The sequence below is a fragment of the Polypterus senegalus genome, chromosome 3, assembly GCF_016835505.1.
Source record: "Polypterus senegalus isolate Bchr_013 chromosome 3, ASM1683550v1, whole genome shotgun sequence".
NCBI lineage: Eukaryota > Metazoa > Chordata > Cladistia > Polypteriformes > Polypteridae > Polypterus > Polypterus senegalus.
In genome coordinates this window covers 212,865,412-212,881,136 of record NC_053156.1, presented here as the reverse complement: position 1 = coordinate 212,881,136, position 15,725 = coordinate 212,865,412, and the positions used below count along the sequence as shown (strand labels likewise).

The 15,725-nt window shown below is 36.6% G+C and overlaps 1 protein-coding gene across 1 annotated transcript in view; it reads right to left on the bottom strand.

The window, feature by feature from the left end:
• The window catches only part of trdn (triadin), a 251,814-nt gene that overhangs the window by 45,722 nt on the left and 190,367 nt on the right, over positions 1-15,725 (bottom strand). Inside the window, exon 10 of the mRNA XM_039749803.1 lies at positions 7,167-7,235. Coding sequence (XP_039605737.1) covers positions 7,167-7,235 — 69 coding nt within the window. The remainder of the gene's footprint in view (positions 1-7,166; positions 7,236-15,725) is intronic.

Here is a 15,725-nt window from a genome sequence, read left to right as displayed (position 1 = left end):
TATTTGAATATATATAATTAATAATATTAATAATATAATTAATACATTTTTAGAGTTAGTATTCATAGGGGGAAAAAACAACATTTTGTTTTCTTTTTTTTCCTAACTACACTATGCTCTTGGCTCTTCTCTCTGTCTCTTGGGTGGGAGATGAATTATGTTTTGTTAGATTTTGTCTTTTTTTTTTACCTACTGTTTTTTTTTCTTTTCTTCTTTCTTTCAGTTTGATTATGAAGTCATGTGCTGTATAATTTCAACTTGATCATATGCAATGTGATTTTCTTCAAATTAAATAAATAAAAATTAAAAAAAGGGGGAAAAAATCTACAATTTAAGAATAACCTGACATTTCAGAGTTAGGTAACACTAGCAGGTCATGATGCTAAGTAAGATCTGTTATTGGAAAGGAGTGTTTTCTAATTAAGCTGCTAGATTGGAACAGATATCTGCAGCCACTACAGCCCTCCAGGACAGACATTGAACAGCAACAGGAGCTCAAAAATCTTTCCAAATACATTTGAACTTTTTTGTCTTTTGATCCACTTGAAGTTCTGTCACAGAATATTAAGTAAACAAAATTCTTTTTAGTCTTGCTTAGTTCAGAATCATTTTTAAAATATGAAATTACAGAATTTCTTTAAAAAAGGAAAACTGTGCCTAACCTGTAATAACAAAACATTCTTAAACCAGGCAGAGTCTATGCCACCAGCACTGGGTGCTGGGCAAAACCTAGATTTAGAAAACAGTGTTCATCTGTTAAGTACCTGGGGGGTTGCAAACCAGAATCCCGAGTTGTTTTGTCATGTAGTGGGTGCGGCAACGCACTGTACCAGTGTATGCTTCCCAACTAGACTTGACTTGTTCATCTGTTAGAGGGGGCCCACTCATATACTCATCTACATTCAAGTAAATTTCGATAAATGTATTCATTATTTTTTTCTTATTCTTTAATGAATACCAAAAATATCAGGAAGTCTGAGCATTATTGCCTAAACCACAAAACAAGAAAACTGGACAACTGTGGACTGGAAATATAAATTTTGTGGTTCACATGCAACAATTCTAGTCTACACTATTCTGCTTCACTGATAGTGATTCATTTTCACCGTCCATGGACCCTAGGAACATTCCAGACTTTTAACATTAAATTCAGTACAGTACTGCCATTCACATGATCTGTATATGAATAGTTCAAATTCAAAATTAGTATATACTGTACTGTATATTACCGGGACACTCTTATATAAACTAGGATTATAATAAATTATTCTTATTTTTGAAGATGAATGGACCCTGTTCAAAGAGCCTTGCAGTTTTCTAGTTATCTTTACTACTGAATAGACTCTTTTGCTTTAAAGGAATATCTGAAAAAATATTGCTGGAGGTCATCAGAAGGTAAGCTAACATTCAAATTACACTGACAGAAAAGCAAAACACTCTGAAAATCTTTTGTGTTTTAAGAATGAAGACATTACTAATGCTGTGCATTTTTTGTATTTATATATTCATTAAGTATTGCTTTGTGAATGCAACATTCAAGCATAACCTGAGAGACCTAATCAAATCTTTAGTTAAAGGCACTATTTTTTGTCTGTAAAGACATGCAGGTCTTTTTTGATATGCAGGTTTGTGGATTTTACTTTAATTGTAATTCAGATACATCAGTCAGAACTATAATATTTTCTATGCTAATGCATACATTTCATTCTATATAACATTATGTTGTAGACACATTTATATAAAATCAAGGTGCAGAAATGAAAGTGACAGGAAAGAGAATGTGTGAAACTTCACAAATAATCCAAATGGCTGCTGATGTCAGAAAGTATTTATTTGGTTATAAAATACCCTGTTCAATATTGGAAATAAATGTTCAAGGCAGAAACGTAAAAAACATACAAGATGAAATCAATTCAAAAATTAATTTCAAGGTAAAATTGATCTGAATGCTTCATAGATTTTGAAGATGGCAGATATAATCTCTATATTTACAGTAAGTGCACACAACCCTTTAAATGCAAAAATATTCTGCAGTTCTAGTGGTGAAATTCTGTCTGAGAGACTACATAATGTGAGTCATCAACAGCATTTTAAAATGAGTCATGAAAGCCATAAGATATTTGCAAGATAGAGAAAGTACTGCCCTTGGAGTGAAAAAGCAATGAGCCTCCTCCATCACTCGGCTATCTACAAATAAAGTACAAAACTTTTCAGTTCTTTCCTGGGTTGTTTCAAATCATCCAGAACACACAGAAAAGAAAAGATGAGCTGTTAATAACCTAAGTCTTTGGGATGCGAGAGGAAACCATATAACTATAAGGATAAAGGAAGAATGAACATAATCTACACTGGAAGTGAATTGACTGGGACGTGAACCTAGGATGCTGAAGTTTCACCCTCCAATAACCAAAATAATGTTTAGAACCTGTAAACAGGTCATTTTCCTATAATGGACTCTCATTGGTTGTTTCTCACCTTGTACCAAGTGCTGTTGGGATAGACAAGGGTTCCTCATAACTCTGAGTTTGAATCCTGTAAATGCCAAAGGGTACTCTGTTCTGTTGGGCCCTTGAGCAAGGCCCTTAACCTGTAATTGCTGAGCACTTTGAGTACTGAGAAAAGCACTATATAAATGCAAAGAATTATTATTATTATTATTATTAATAAACAGGGAACAAAATCAATTAATGATTGGATAAATGATGTATTATGAATCTGTGCTGTATACTAAATAGGCCAGAAGCTTATATTAATTCATTGAATTGCTATTTGATTTGTTGATAAAACTTTCAATCGTGCATCCATTGTGAAAACCAGGAGCATGGCAGAATCCAACACTGGACAAGAAAGACTCTACAATATTGTGGCATGCAGGCATGCGTGCTCACTCGTACAGAGTCAATTTAGTGTTGCCAACTAACCTAACATATACTTCATTGAATTGTGGGATAAAACTGGAGTACCCAGAAAACAACATGTAGACATGGGTATAGTAGTGATCTCCCTGTGCCACGTTAAGTAGGATGGAAGATTCTAACACATTAAATCACTCATGACTATATATTTATATAAATCATGCATAGTTTAAAATAAACACTATATAAAATTTAGTTCATAATGTTAACATTTACAAATGTTTCTTACAATGGAGAAAATGTGCAACCTCTGCACAGTAATGAGGCTAACCCAGCATTAACTACTAAACCACCAGGTCAACCACCGATTACTAATCATGTACTGTAACTTTGCAAATTTATTTTAACATAGTTGTGTTTGCTTAGTAAATCACCTTTTGATGGGGTTGGAGATGCAAACTAAGCATTAAGGGAGAACCTGGTGAAATTAACCTGATAATGCTGGATGGATTTTATAATACTTAAATGTTTTGGAGTGACTGATGCAATTTATAAATACAGTATAAGCATTGAGATAAATTCAAATTTACTTTGATATATTTCAAATAGTTTCTAGATATATTATACAGCTCAACTCAACTTTAACTTTATTATTCTATATAGGAAATTAATTTAGCTTATGTATCAAAACGAAAGACATAGATATAGGTTTTAAATGTAAAAAGACAAAGAAGGATAAATACATAATAAGGAAACACATATATCTGGACACCAATATGCATACATATATTAAACATATACAGTATACATATGTAAATATATATACTAAAAAAATTGCACCCATCTGTACAGTACCTTGCATGAATCTTCCATGTCAGTGATGGACATGAATTCCATTTACCTGTTGTCTTTAACTGTTGAGGGTACAGACAACCTTTTAAATCTATAAGTTTTTAGTCAAAATTTTAAGATTCTGTGTAATGCAACAGACCTAAATTGAATTTATAATGTAGTGGGTGTGTGGGATTGTGGAGGAGTTGATGGAGCTTTTAGAGTACCAGGAGTTCATATAGTGGTTGCCCTGATTTTTATTCTACCCAATGGCCCCACTCGCAGCTTTAATCAGAAGCTAGAGTTTGACTTTGTCTTGAGCACACATGTTGCCAAAGATGCAAAGAGAAGTGTTTCACCTGCACTTGTTCTTAACAGGTGTCTATAATCAAACACATGGTCAGGCAATCTCTATTGACAAACACTGGCAGTAGAATGGGCGATCCTGAACTGCACAGTGATTATAAACGTGACACTGTCATAGGATGCCACTTTTGAAATACCACTACTTGAAATTTCTGCTTTACTCAATCTGCCCCAGTCAGCTGTAAGTGCTATTATTGTGAAGTGGAAGCATCTATGAGCAACCACAGCTCAGCCACAGAATGGTAGACCACGGAAACTCACAGAGCGGCGCCACCAAGTACTGAAGCACCTATTCTCTGTTGCATCACATACAATAGAGTTACCAACTGCTTCTGGAAGCAACATCCACACATGAAATGTGTGTTGGGAGTTTTATGAAACAGGTTTCCAAGGCTGAGCAGCTGCACATTAGCCTGAGATCATTATACACAATATCAAGCATAAGTTGAAATGGTGTAAAGCACACTACTATTGGACTCAGCATAAACATGTTCTCTGGAGTAATGAGTCACCCTTCACTATCTGCTAGCCTGATGGATCAATACAAGTTTTCCAGATTCTAGGAGGACGCTACCTTCTGGACTGCATAGTGTCTACTATAAAGTTTGGAGGAGGAGAGATAATGGTCTGTGGCTGTTTTTTTCAGGATTTGGGCAAGGTTCCTTGGTTCCAATGAAGGGTAATATTAACATTAATATTGTGCTAGAGCACAAAATTATATCTTAGACAATTCAACACTTCTATCTTTGTGGCATCAATTTGGATAATGCCCTTATCAGTTCCAGCATGACTGTGCCCCTGTGCATAATGCCAAGTCCATAAAGACATGGTTTGACAAGATTTGTGTGAAGAAACTCAAGTAACGTGCACAAAGCCCGAACGTCAAACCTAGTCAACACCATTGGGATGAATTGGAGTGCCAATTTCAAGACTGGTATTCTTATCCAACATCAGTATAAGACATCACAAATGCTATTTTACCTGAATGGGTACAAATTCCCACAGACACACTCCAAAATCTTGAGGAAAGCCTTCCCAGAAGAGTTGAGGCTGGCTGCCATGTTGTGGCAACTCCATATTAATGTCCCTTATTTTAGAATGTGACATCCAAAAACTTGTATATATACTGTATATGTGATGGTCAGGTGTCCATAACCTTTTGGCTATATAAATGTATTGTTGTTCAAAACACTATCAGAAGCATAACACACTTTTCAATACAAAGTAGGCTATAAAACACAAACAAGTAGTGGCTGTAAAACTGCACCAACATCTTCTAAGGTCTCAGGACTGTGAGCATCAATACATTACTAACATATCACAAGAGAAGAACCTTTTAGCACTGGACTAATGAAGACTGTGGATGGGATTATTACTCATGTGTTTCAACCTCTTTCTAAATATAAGTACAGTTTTTGAAGTAACCTGCTTAAGGCAATTAGAGCATTAACACAGTTGAAGAATGTGTAAATTCCATACCACCAGTGTTCTGCCCTAAATTAAACTCTGGATTCTGGAGCAGTAAAGCTGCAGTGCTAACCACAGCAACAACCATCCCTTTCCATTTTCCAGTGCTTTATCAAACTTGGAAAACACATTTTGCCCATTTCTGGTACTCTGGTTTTCCTCCTGCATACCCAACGATGGAGTGGGTTAGGATGATTCCACACTGGACCCTTGCTAGTGTGAGTGTGTGTATAATTTGACCCAGAAATGGGCTGACACATTACCCAAGGCTTGTAACTGCCTTGAACCTTAAGCTGCTGGGCTGTAGTGCCCCGAAACCCTTAATTGGGTGTTATATTATGTTCAATTTATTTGCAAAATCCATGTAGAAATGCCCAATTTCACAAAACTACTTTGGTTTATCGGGTTATTAGAAAGCAGGGCTAACTGCTTTACCACTGTGAAGCTTTCATTTTCATCCATAATAGAAATGCAAAAAAATGAATCATAAACGTTGATACCTACAAAACCTTATGTAAAAACATTAACACAATATGTGGTATGTATGTAAAGTACATACACATAGTAGATAGATACAAATTACTCCTGATACTTACAATTTTAGATATCTTAGCACAGACAAAAACTTAATTCATGGCAACACTAGTTTAGGTACTGCAAAAATCCATCTATTACTCATTAACTCTTATGTAACAAGACCTTAGGCTTCTTTGGGTTTTCATAACACTTACAAAAAAGCATCAGTAGATTGGTTATTCATCTCTGTGCAGTGGGGCATATTGACAAGATTGTAAAAGTACTTGTTAATATGAAGAACAAAGAATGAGTTTACACAGGCATCACATTAAGCATATTGTAATCTTTTTATTTAGCCAATAAATGATGTCATTTTGCTTGACTTCTCATTGTTATTATGAAGGATTCACAGGTCTCATACTAAATATGTAATATCAAAACAAATGTGTCTCAGTTAAGCCACCTCAGACCACCCGAAAGTGAAGTTTTGTTGCTGTGTCAAGTTGCAGAGATGAATAAACACTTTACTGATGCTTTGTAAGTGTTATGAAGACCTAAAGAAGTGTTTGCTGAGGTCTTGTTAGATAGCGGTAAATGAGTAATAGATGCATTTTTACAATACTTAAACTAAAGTGTTACACAGATCACTTTTTTAAAGGAAGTTATTTTAAGCATAACTCTAAACAAACTATACTATTGAGATTTTCAATTGTATTTGTAATATATCAAAACCAAAGGTTTGATTTCATTTGCTGTATTCCAAACAGCATCTTAGATATCCCTTGCTGTACAAGAAAATATATTTAAATATCCATGAAAGTATATTTTGGATATACTACATACATTTCCATATTTCTAAGGAGTAATTATATAAAAAAACTTTTTCAGAGTGTTCTAAATTTCTGTAGATTCCATTAGATTTTTATAATCAAAAATCTAAATCTATGTTTAACAATATGGTATATTCTCTTTTATAAATACTAAAAGAGAAAAAATTCTGGCCTGAAGTAAACACTTACTGTACAACGTGACCTTCATATCAACATGTCAAATTACAATTCCTAAACAGAAACTGGACCTGTTAGGACTGGTGGCTTAGCTTATTATAGATTTATGGAAAGTTGTTTTTACCTGGTCTTTCAGCTTGTGTAGTGGCCTTCATTTTGGGGACTTCAATTTGCTGCTTCATTGGCACAACTACTAGAAAAAAATAAATTATTAAATATTTATCAGGTTTCAAGGAATTAAACATGATTTATTGTTTAAAGATTCAATATGTGCTCTGACCAGTTGGAAACAATTTGACAAAATCACAATGTAAAAAGTGTAAACTGGAAGACTTTTGCTTTGAAAATATTGGCTTTAATGCAGCTGAGAAAATGGTAGTCTTCTTTTCCAGCTGAAACACAACCAAAATCATTTTTATGGATATTTTTGGATCTTAGATTACTTTAAGACAAATTCAATAAAAACATATAAAGGTGAAGCAAGAGGAGAACGTTTACTAATTGGGGGCACTTTAATTAATATGCAAGCTGGTCCTCTGTTCATCCTTGAATGTTCAATATTTACTCTCAATAGCTTGTTCCACCCTGTCCTAAAGATGCTTGAATAAACTGAGAGACTACTGCATACCATGTTCCAGGACTTTGCTAGCCCTGTTGCAAGCATCATTAACTTACCGAAGAAAAAAAATATAAATACCGTTAAGTATCCCTAACATGCAATTAAATTGTGGCATTTAACACTCTTTTCACCATTAGCCTGCATTTTTCATACTTAAAAATGAAAAGATTTTTTGCCCACTGCCATTACACCTTGTTTCTAGCACATGGGACTGAATGTCTGTTTCAGTTATACACTCCATCTGTGACAGAGAATAGCAAGTTCTGTGTTCAGTTTTGCCACTAAATGGAACCACTATTGACTTTAGTTACTAGATGAGTAACTGTAACCCATTTACTACACAAGTCATCCATGGCAATGTATCAAACAAGGATCATCGTAAATAACAGGTGCTCTTGCGCGGTAGTCATACATCAATACATCTCAATACATTTGAAGATTTTACCCATATCTGTGTGTTTTCTCAGTGAATCTTCTTTTGGTTCATGCAAAAACTTGTTCTCTTGGTTCTTTTTTTAGGATAAAGACATTTTTAAAATTTGGTTTAACTCATGTCACTTATGTGAGTCGATTTAATGCAGTGCATTATAACACACAAATTGAACACAAACACGCATTGAAATCAATAAACTTCATTTAAAGCAATGACATTCATTAAATGTGCTGTCTTTCAGCAAGTCTGATTCTGACATTTTTTGGGGCTTACAGATAAATTACAGCTGGGTGTCATCAGTATAAGGAAGAAAGTGAAAGTTATTGTTATGCATAGACAATGTTGATGGAATAATATAATATATAAAGAAAATACCAGTCATGTAATTGCACCTTAAAGAAATGCATAGTTCACAAATATCAGAATGAGCTTTAACATAATGAGAATAAGCAGGGTTCAAACAACCTAAGTTTAATTTACCATAATTCTGAGGCTTATTCAACTGAATTTTGTAGAAAGGTATGTGAATTTGAATGCATACATACTGTAAGCAAAGAAGCATAATAAATAGAATGATCCATGCATCAAAGAAACAGTAATAAGGTTGTAACTGTACTGACTGGGGGCAGCACGGTGGTGCAGTGGTAGCACTGTTGCCTCGCAGTAAGGAGACCTGGGTTCGCTTACCGGGTCCTCCCTTTGTGGAGTTTGTATGTTCTCCCCGTGTCTGCGTGGGTTTCCTCCGTGTGCTAAGGTTTCCTCCCACAGTCTAAAGACATACAGGTTAGGTGCATTGGTGATCCAAAATTGACCCCTGGGTGTGCTTGGTGTGTGTGTGTGTGCCCTGCGGTGGGCTGGCGCCCTGCCAGGGGTTTGTTCATGCCTTGTGTCCTGTACTGGCTGGGATTGGCTCCAGCAGACCCCCGTGACCCTGTGTTAAGATATATCGGGTTGGACAATGACTGACTGACTGACTATACTGACTGCCAGGGCAGACAGTGGGAAGTTGTTTACTGTACAGGACCAAGAAATGGATGAAAAATTCCAATGATGTCAAATGACAGGCAAAAGTCAGAAACAAGGAGACCAAAAGATGTGAACTCCAAAGGTAAAATGCAATTCAAAAAACCATAGTCAATTAACATGCGCCAAACTTTGTTGACATAAATTCTGTAACACTCACTAACTTTTTTACTAATGCTTTTTGTAAAAACTTGGATGGTTAACTGTGCTGTTGGTTTAAATACTGTCACTCTTAATAACATTATACTGACGTGACTTCCTGTAACTGCACCTAGCTGTGTCCTGATGACCAAAACATTTAATGGTGATGTGCGTATTAAAACAAAGATAGCACTGCAGCTGAAAAGTAAATTATAAACAGTCAAATGTTACATATTTAATATTATTAATATTATTATAATTTAATATATGAGGTATTAAACAAAGAAAGTAAAATAAACTCCATAACACAATTATGTAAAAATTAAACCGTAAAGGAGAAAAAAAAACGAATAAAGTCATAAACCAGGGGGATATTCCATGAAGCGAGTTAACAAAATCGAAACTTAGCTGAATAAGCCATGCTTAAATATGCCTCTTTCCCCAGTTGAAATTACACTGTAAAATTGATGCAATACCACACGTTTGCAACGGCTTATGGGTAGTTTGAACATGCAGAGCACAGTGCTCTGCCATTAGTCTAGTTGACGCCAATGTCAAATGAACATGGACACTCTTAGGGGGTTTGTGCTAAGAAAGAATGATGTAAGGGCTTGAATGTCTGATTAAGGAAAGCAACAAGACTTAAAGAAAGAGGGATGTAAATCATATCCGTTGAACAGAAATTTGTATATACATGACACAATCGAAACAGGTCTTGTGGTGTAAAATGTGACATCTTAGAAAAGTTTAGGTTTGCAAAATGGCAATATGCGTATATTTGATTTAGATTTAATGGCAAACATTAGAAAGCAAATATATTACATAATTTGAGATCCTGTTATAGACCTTTTCTTGATAATTGAAATAAATAATTAAAAATCACTCAAAATCTGATTTCTTATACTTTTACAACAGTCACAAGTGTCTTCCCTTTTCTTTTTCAGATTTAATGTGGTCCTTAATTGTACTTGTGTTAGCACTTGACATACATGCTTATAATTCAAAAGAGTTAAAGTAACAAATAAACGTCAGAAACGGGATCCTCATGTTTCAAAACCAAACAAAACACAAAAACACATATATAACTCTGAGCTAAGCTAAATACTGCATAATAAACTGTCTGCAATTTATGTCTGCAAAGCTGGAGTCTGGGTAGTGCTATAAATAAGTAGTCTAGGCACCTACAATGGATAATATCTTTCTTATAAAGATCTGGCCCCAAATATAATTCAAATAATTTAAATAAGCTATGCTTTTAGATGCAAACCAGTAGAAAAGTTCACCTCATTTCAGTCAAATGTAGTTTTGGATCAGTAATTGATTCAAATAAAGCCTCAGTAAAAAGCAGCAAGGATGGCACCAGTCAATACAAAGTTCTCAGTTCCTTTTGAAAGATCTGGGTTCTAAGAGTTTATTTCATTATGCTAGCATTTGAAATTAGAGAGACCTTTTATTTGGACTTGATATGGCTGATTTTTCATAATGACATAATGTTTTAAAATTACAAAGTCCTGTAGGTTTTGCTCCTTCACCTTTACTATTGTGATTTCATCTTTCATGAAGTTGATTTCTGTATTCAGAAATGAAAATGTAACTTGTATATTACACATTTTGTTTTTGATGTGATCTGCCTAATTTTAGTGCTAACATATCTGCTCATTTTTATTAGATCAAACTTTGAATGGTGTTATTGAACTTAAGTCTCTGCTAAAGGATTAGACCCCTTAGATTCTTTCTATTGTTCAAATAATACTGCATTTGAAGAAATATTTTTGGGATTCAAGATTACAGAGCAGCTGCTGGTGTCTGAAACTGCCATAGAATTATTTTAAGCAAACAATGTATTGATTTTTCAAGTAAATATTGGAATGTATCTTTGAAAATGTAGTAATTTGTTAATTAACAAAATTCTCAATATTTGGATAGGGACAATAATTAAAGCTCAGTTTAATGCAGGAATTGCTGTACAAATAATCTATGGTGTCATGAAGACTTGTTCCCTACAACGTGGACATGCCCTGAATTCCAGCAGGGCATCATGGACCTTGGAGTTTTAACTCACAGCCTTGCTGGATACCATGGGGGCCGCCAGAGGATGCTGCAGGAAGGATCAAGGACTTATATTTTTCATACAACCCGGAAGTACATCCCAGTCACAGGGACAGAAGAAATGACGGTTTCAGGTTGAATAAAAAGGAGTTTTCACCTGACCCGGAAGTGTTACAAAGTCACATGGACAGAGAGAGAAACACTTCCTGGGCAAGAAGTATAAAAGGACTGTGAGATCCCAGCAGTGAGCTGAGTTGGAAGGAAGGGTGACAACGTGTCTGGGAGTGGAGGATTTGTTATTGTGTATTAGTTTATTGATTATTTATTGAGTATAGTGGAGGTGGAGGTGCTTTGTGCACATTATTATTATAATAAAATAATTATTGGGACTTTTATCTGGTGTCTGCCATCTAGTTCGAGGGTTCAAGGGGACAACAGCGCCCCCTATTGGTCACTGTGGCATAGTCGGCAGGATTCTCTGGCCATCGGTTTGGCAGAGAAACTGCAAAAAATTTTCTGTGAACAGAAAAACCCCAAGAAGACAGCGTCACGACACGCAGAAAATCGCCACAACCCACGTTCACCAAGTCCGTCATGGGAAAGAAAAAGGCTAAGCAGAGCGGCAGCCCCAACGGAGGACCTATGCTCACTACGTCCGATGCTCGGGATGAGCTTCCCAGCGACTACACAGGTCAGGAGAGGCCTCAGGATGAGGATAACTACAACAAGGTATGTGCCGGCGATCTAGTTGATCACATCTTTAAATTAACTCATTTTGTCCTGTGCACATACCTTGGAGAAGGTCATCCGAAGGCTCTGTGGGAGGCAGAAGAAACTCCCGAAGACGGTGGTGCGCTCTCGTTCGAGCCAACAAGAAAAAACAAAGACTTCCACATCTTGGGTGCCGGCGAGGAACACGTGACCTACCCTAGGGGATTCTGGGAAGGAGAAGGTCCGTGTAACACTGCTGACGACCTCGCCCAAACAAAGACGGACTTGAACTTTCCGAAGGGGAAGGAGGAGGCAAGCGAAGCATCGCTCACCCCACAAAAAGGTAAGGAGGTCCAGGTAATGACTGATTGGTCCGCCGACAAATTGATACGGGTGGATTACAGTCAGCCAAAGATGGCGACCCGGTCCTCTGAAAAAGAGAACTCCATTTCCCAGACACCTGTGCGCAGCCCAACCAAGCACGTGCCAGGAGCGGGTGTGCTCATTGGCTCCCGGCCGGAAGGTAAGGTGAATAATGCCGAATTAAATATTATGGACATGCACTAGCTGGAGAAATTAATCCAGCCAGCGAGTAGTTTTTTACAGGTGGTGCAGACAATACAGAAGATCGTCGCAGACTTGGGAGCAGCAGCTGAAGTGCCTATTAAGAGGCTAGAGGAGTACCTGCAGCGGTTTTCTTGGGTGCCTCCTGTATTAATTGATTCGGCGGTAAAGGTAAGAATCACCAGTATCGTACATAATAGAGGAACGCAGAGTGAAACGGGCCCGCGATTGATTAGTAGCAGGTGCCAATTCTCCGCGAACCCTACAAGAGAGTCGGGTGTAATGACCGAGTGGGCAGGGGAAAGATCAATCGAGACAGAGCAGCTGAATAGTGCTGTCTCCCAGAGCGATGCAGTTCTAAAGACGCCGCCACTGGTCATTCATAAATCGAAGGGGATACAAACAGTAAGGAGGCATTCTCATACCCATAGAGAGACAAGCCCCAGATTAAAAAGGAGATCCCAAAAGAGAAACAGGGGTCTCCTGATAAAGTAGAAAAGGGAGCTAAGTGTTCAGAGGTGGCTGTGGAACCCTCCTCAGTGGAAAAAGGGGTGGAGGAAGAATTTCCCAAGTATTTCCAGTACCACAGAGGGAGAATAGCGGGATGACGGTGGCAATGTTATAAATGCTGCTGGCCTGGCAATATTTGGCGAAATACATACAGCCCGGAAGTACGTCCCAGTCACAGGGACAGAAGAAATGACGTACTTCCAGGTTGAAGAAAAAGGAGTTTTCACCTGACCTAGAAGTGTTACAAAGTCACATGGACAGAGAGAGAAACACTTCCGAGTCAAGAAGTATAAAAGGACCGTGAGAGATCCCAGCAGTGAGCTGAGTTGGGAGGAAGGGTGACGTGTCTGTATTGGTTTATTAATTGTTTATTGAGTATAGTGCAGGTGGAGGTGCTTTGTGCACATTATTATTATAATAAAATAATTATAGGGACTTTTATCTGGTGTCTGGCGTCTGGTCCGAGGGTTCAAGGGGACAACATTGCCCCCTATCTGTCACACCTGTCATATTTATTCAATCAATCTAACACTTTTCTGCCTTCCAATTTTCTAGTAGTGGAGCTGTGCAGCAAGTAGGGGCTTAGTACCAGGGAGAGCTCAGTTGACATCACCAAGAAGCACTTGCAATGCATACAAGCAGTCCCTTTGTGCCCAAACATGAGTTTTCTTAGTCTTGTCAGTCTAAAGCATGGGTCTTAAACTCCAGTCCTGGAGACATAAATTTGATGTGAAGTTTGCCAATAGATGACCAACTAAGTCAGGGCTTCAAGCTCCAACCAACCTCACTTCATTCAGTTTCTTAATTTGAAGACAAATCAAGTTGCTAATTAAACCCGTTATTTAATTCTATGGTGCTCAGTCGGCCATGGCAGACATTTACAAAACTGTTGATTTCCTTTTTAAGAGCGCTGTCAAAATGTTTTGTGGACCTGAGCAGATCAACATTACTGAGGCCTTCACCTTTTTATTTTCAGTTACTATGTGATGGATGCAGGTTGTTGTTTATGTGTTGGTACATATTGTATCTTAATATTGTTTGGTTGCTAATTAAGGAAAAAAGAAATAATTAAGGGGCTAGAGTCTTAAGTTGTGCATCAATTAAAATTAAGGCAAAGAGTTAATTAGCATCAAAAATTTGGTCACTAATTAAGACTAGAATGACATGAGAATGAAAACCTGCAGCCACAGTAGCTCTCCAGGACTGGAGTTGGAGACCCCTGCTCTAAAGCAACTGCTTATGGGAGCCCTTGTAATCCAGATGTTGCGGGTCGGCAGCTAACCACCAATTGTAAACACATTGCAAAATGCATGACCTGAGATGGATCGTGGTGTGAGTCCATGACAAAAAAAACTTTCTGTAGTTGGCAGGATTTGCTAACATCACCAGGAAGCGTTGTGCACACACGAGTGTAAGAGGTTTTCATACTACACTCGCTGTAAAGGAATTGCTTTGGAAGGTCCTTTTAATCCAGATGTTTCAGTTGAGTGGCTGACCATTGGCAGTCACTACAGTGTAAACTGTGATGGATTGTGATGTGATTCCACAACAAAAGATCATTTTACTTGTTTTTTTAATATTATGTACAGTATTTGCAAAGTGAGTTTTATTTCATTTAATTGCTTTTCCTGGATGTTACTAGAAGCAAGAAAGATAAGTATCAGTACTATCATTGTAGTCACCACTGCCATGATGAGACCAAATACAGATGTGTGTGTATTGTCAATAAGTCTTGGTCATTATGCACTTGAACGTAACTTCGCACAAAGATGGAAAATCTGAGTGCTTTGAATCTGTGAATAATTAACTAAAGACAGGACTTCAAAAAGAAAAAATAGTATATTTTATTTTTGTTTAGTTTGTTCATAATCCACTTTTACTTTATGACATCAAGTCAAAAGCTCTATCCTACTCATTTACAGCGGTAAAAATTAAGAGAGATGATTAAAAAAAATAAGAAAAAAAGTAAGCATTGTCTCACTTTGCATTGCTTTTAATGCAGTGTTATAATTGACACTTAATTGTCTATATTAACAGTAGCCACAAGTAGTTGTAATTTCTTCAACATCAGTGTGTAAATCAAATCCCAGTAGTTTCACCATGTAACAGTGGCATTCAAGCATGTAAACAGCCTTTTACATAACAGTATCTTCGCAAACCAGGCCTTGACAGCTTAATAAATGACTTCACTTACACTGCTAATGAAAGACAAGGACTATTATGCATCTAGCAGTGAATGCTCGGGAGAATGCTAATGTTATTATAATATAAGCTAAATTCAGGTTTAAATGGATACTTATTTTGAGATTTGGTGTTTATATTACTTTAATATTAGATGTTATCTTACTAACATGACTGATTAAATACTCATTTGTACAAAGTAAGACACTTACATCTGCCGAATCCTGCGTTATTATTAGGTATGGATTAATAAATTTAGTAAACCAATATTGGTGCTGTAATTAGATTAAATATGTTGTTAATAATGAGTTCATTTTGCTACTGTATTTAGATTAGAAATTATGTAAATATTAATGTATACAAAATTACTTTTCATCTATAGCCAAAATTTCCAAAACCACTATTTTGAAATTCAAAATATATTATACCAACTATGTAGGTGCACAATGCTA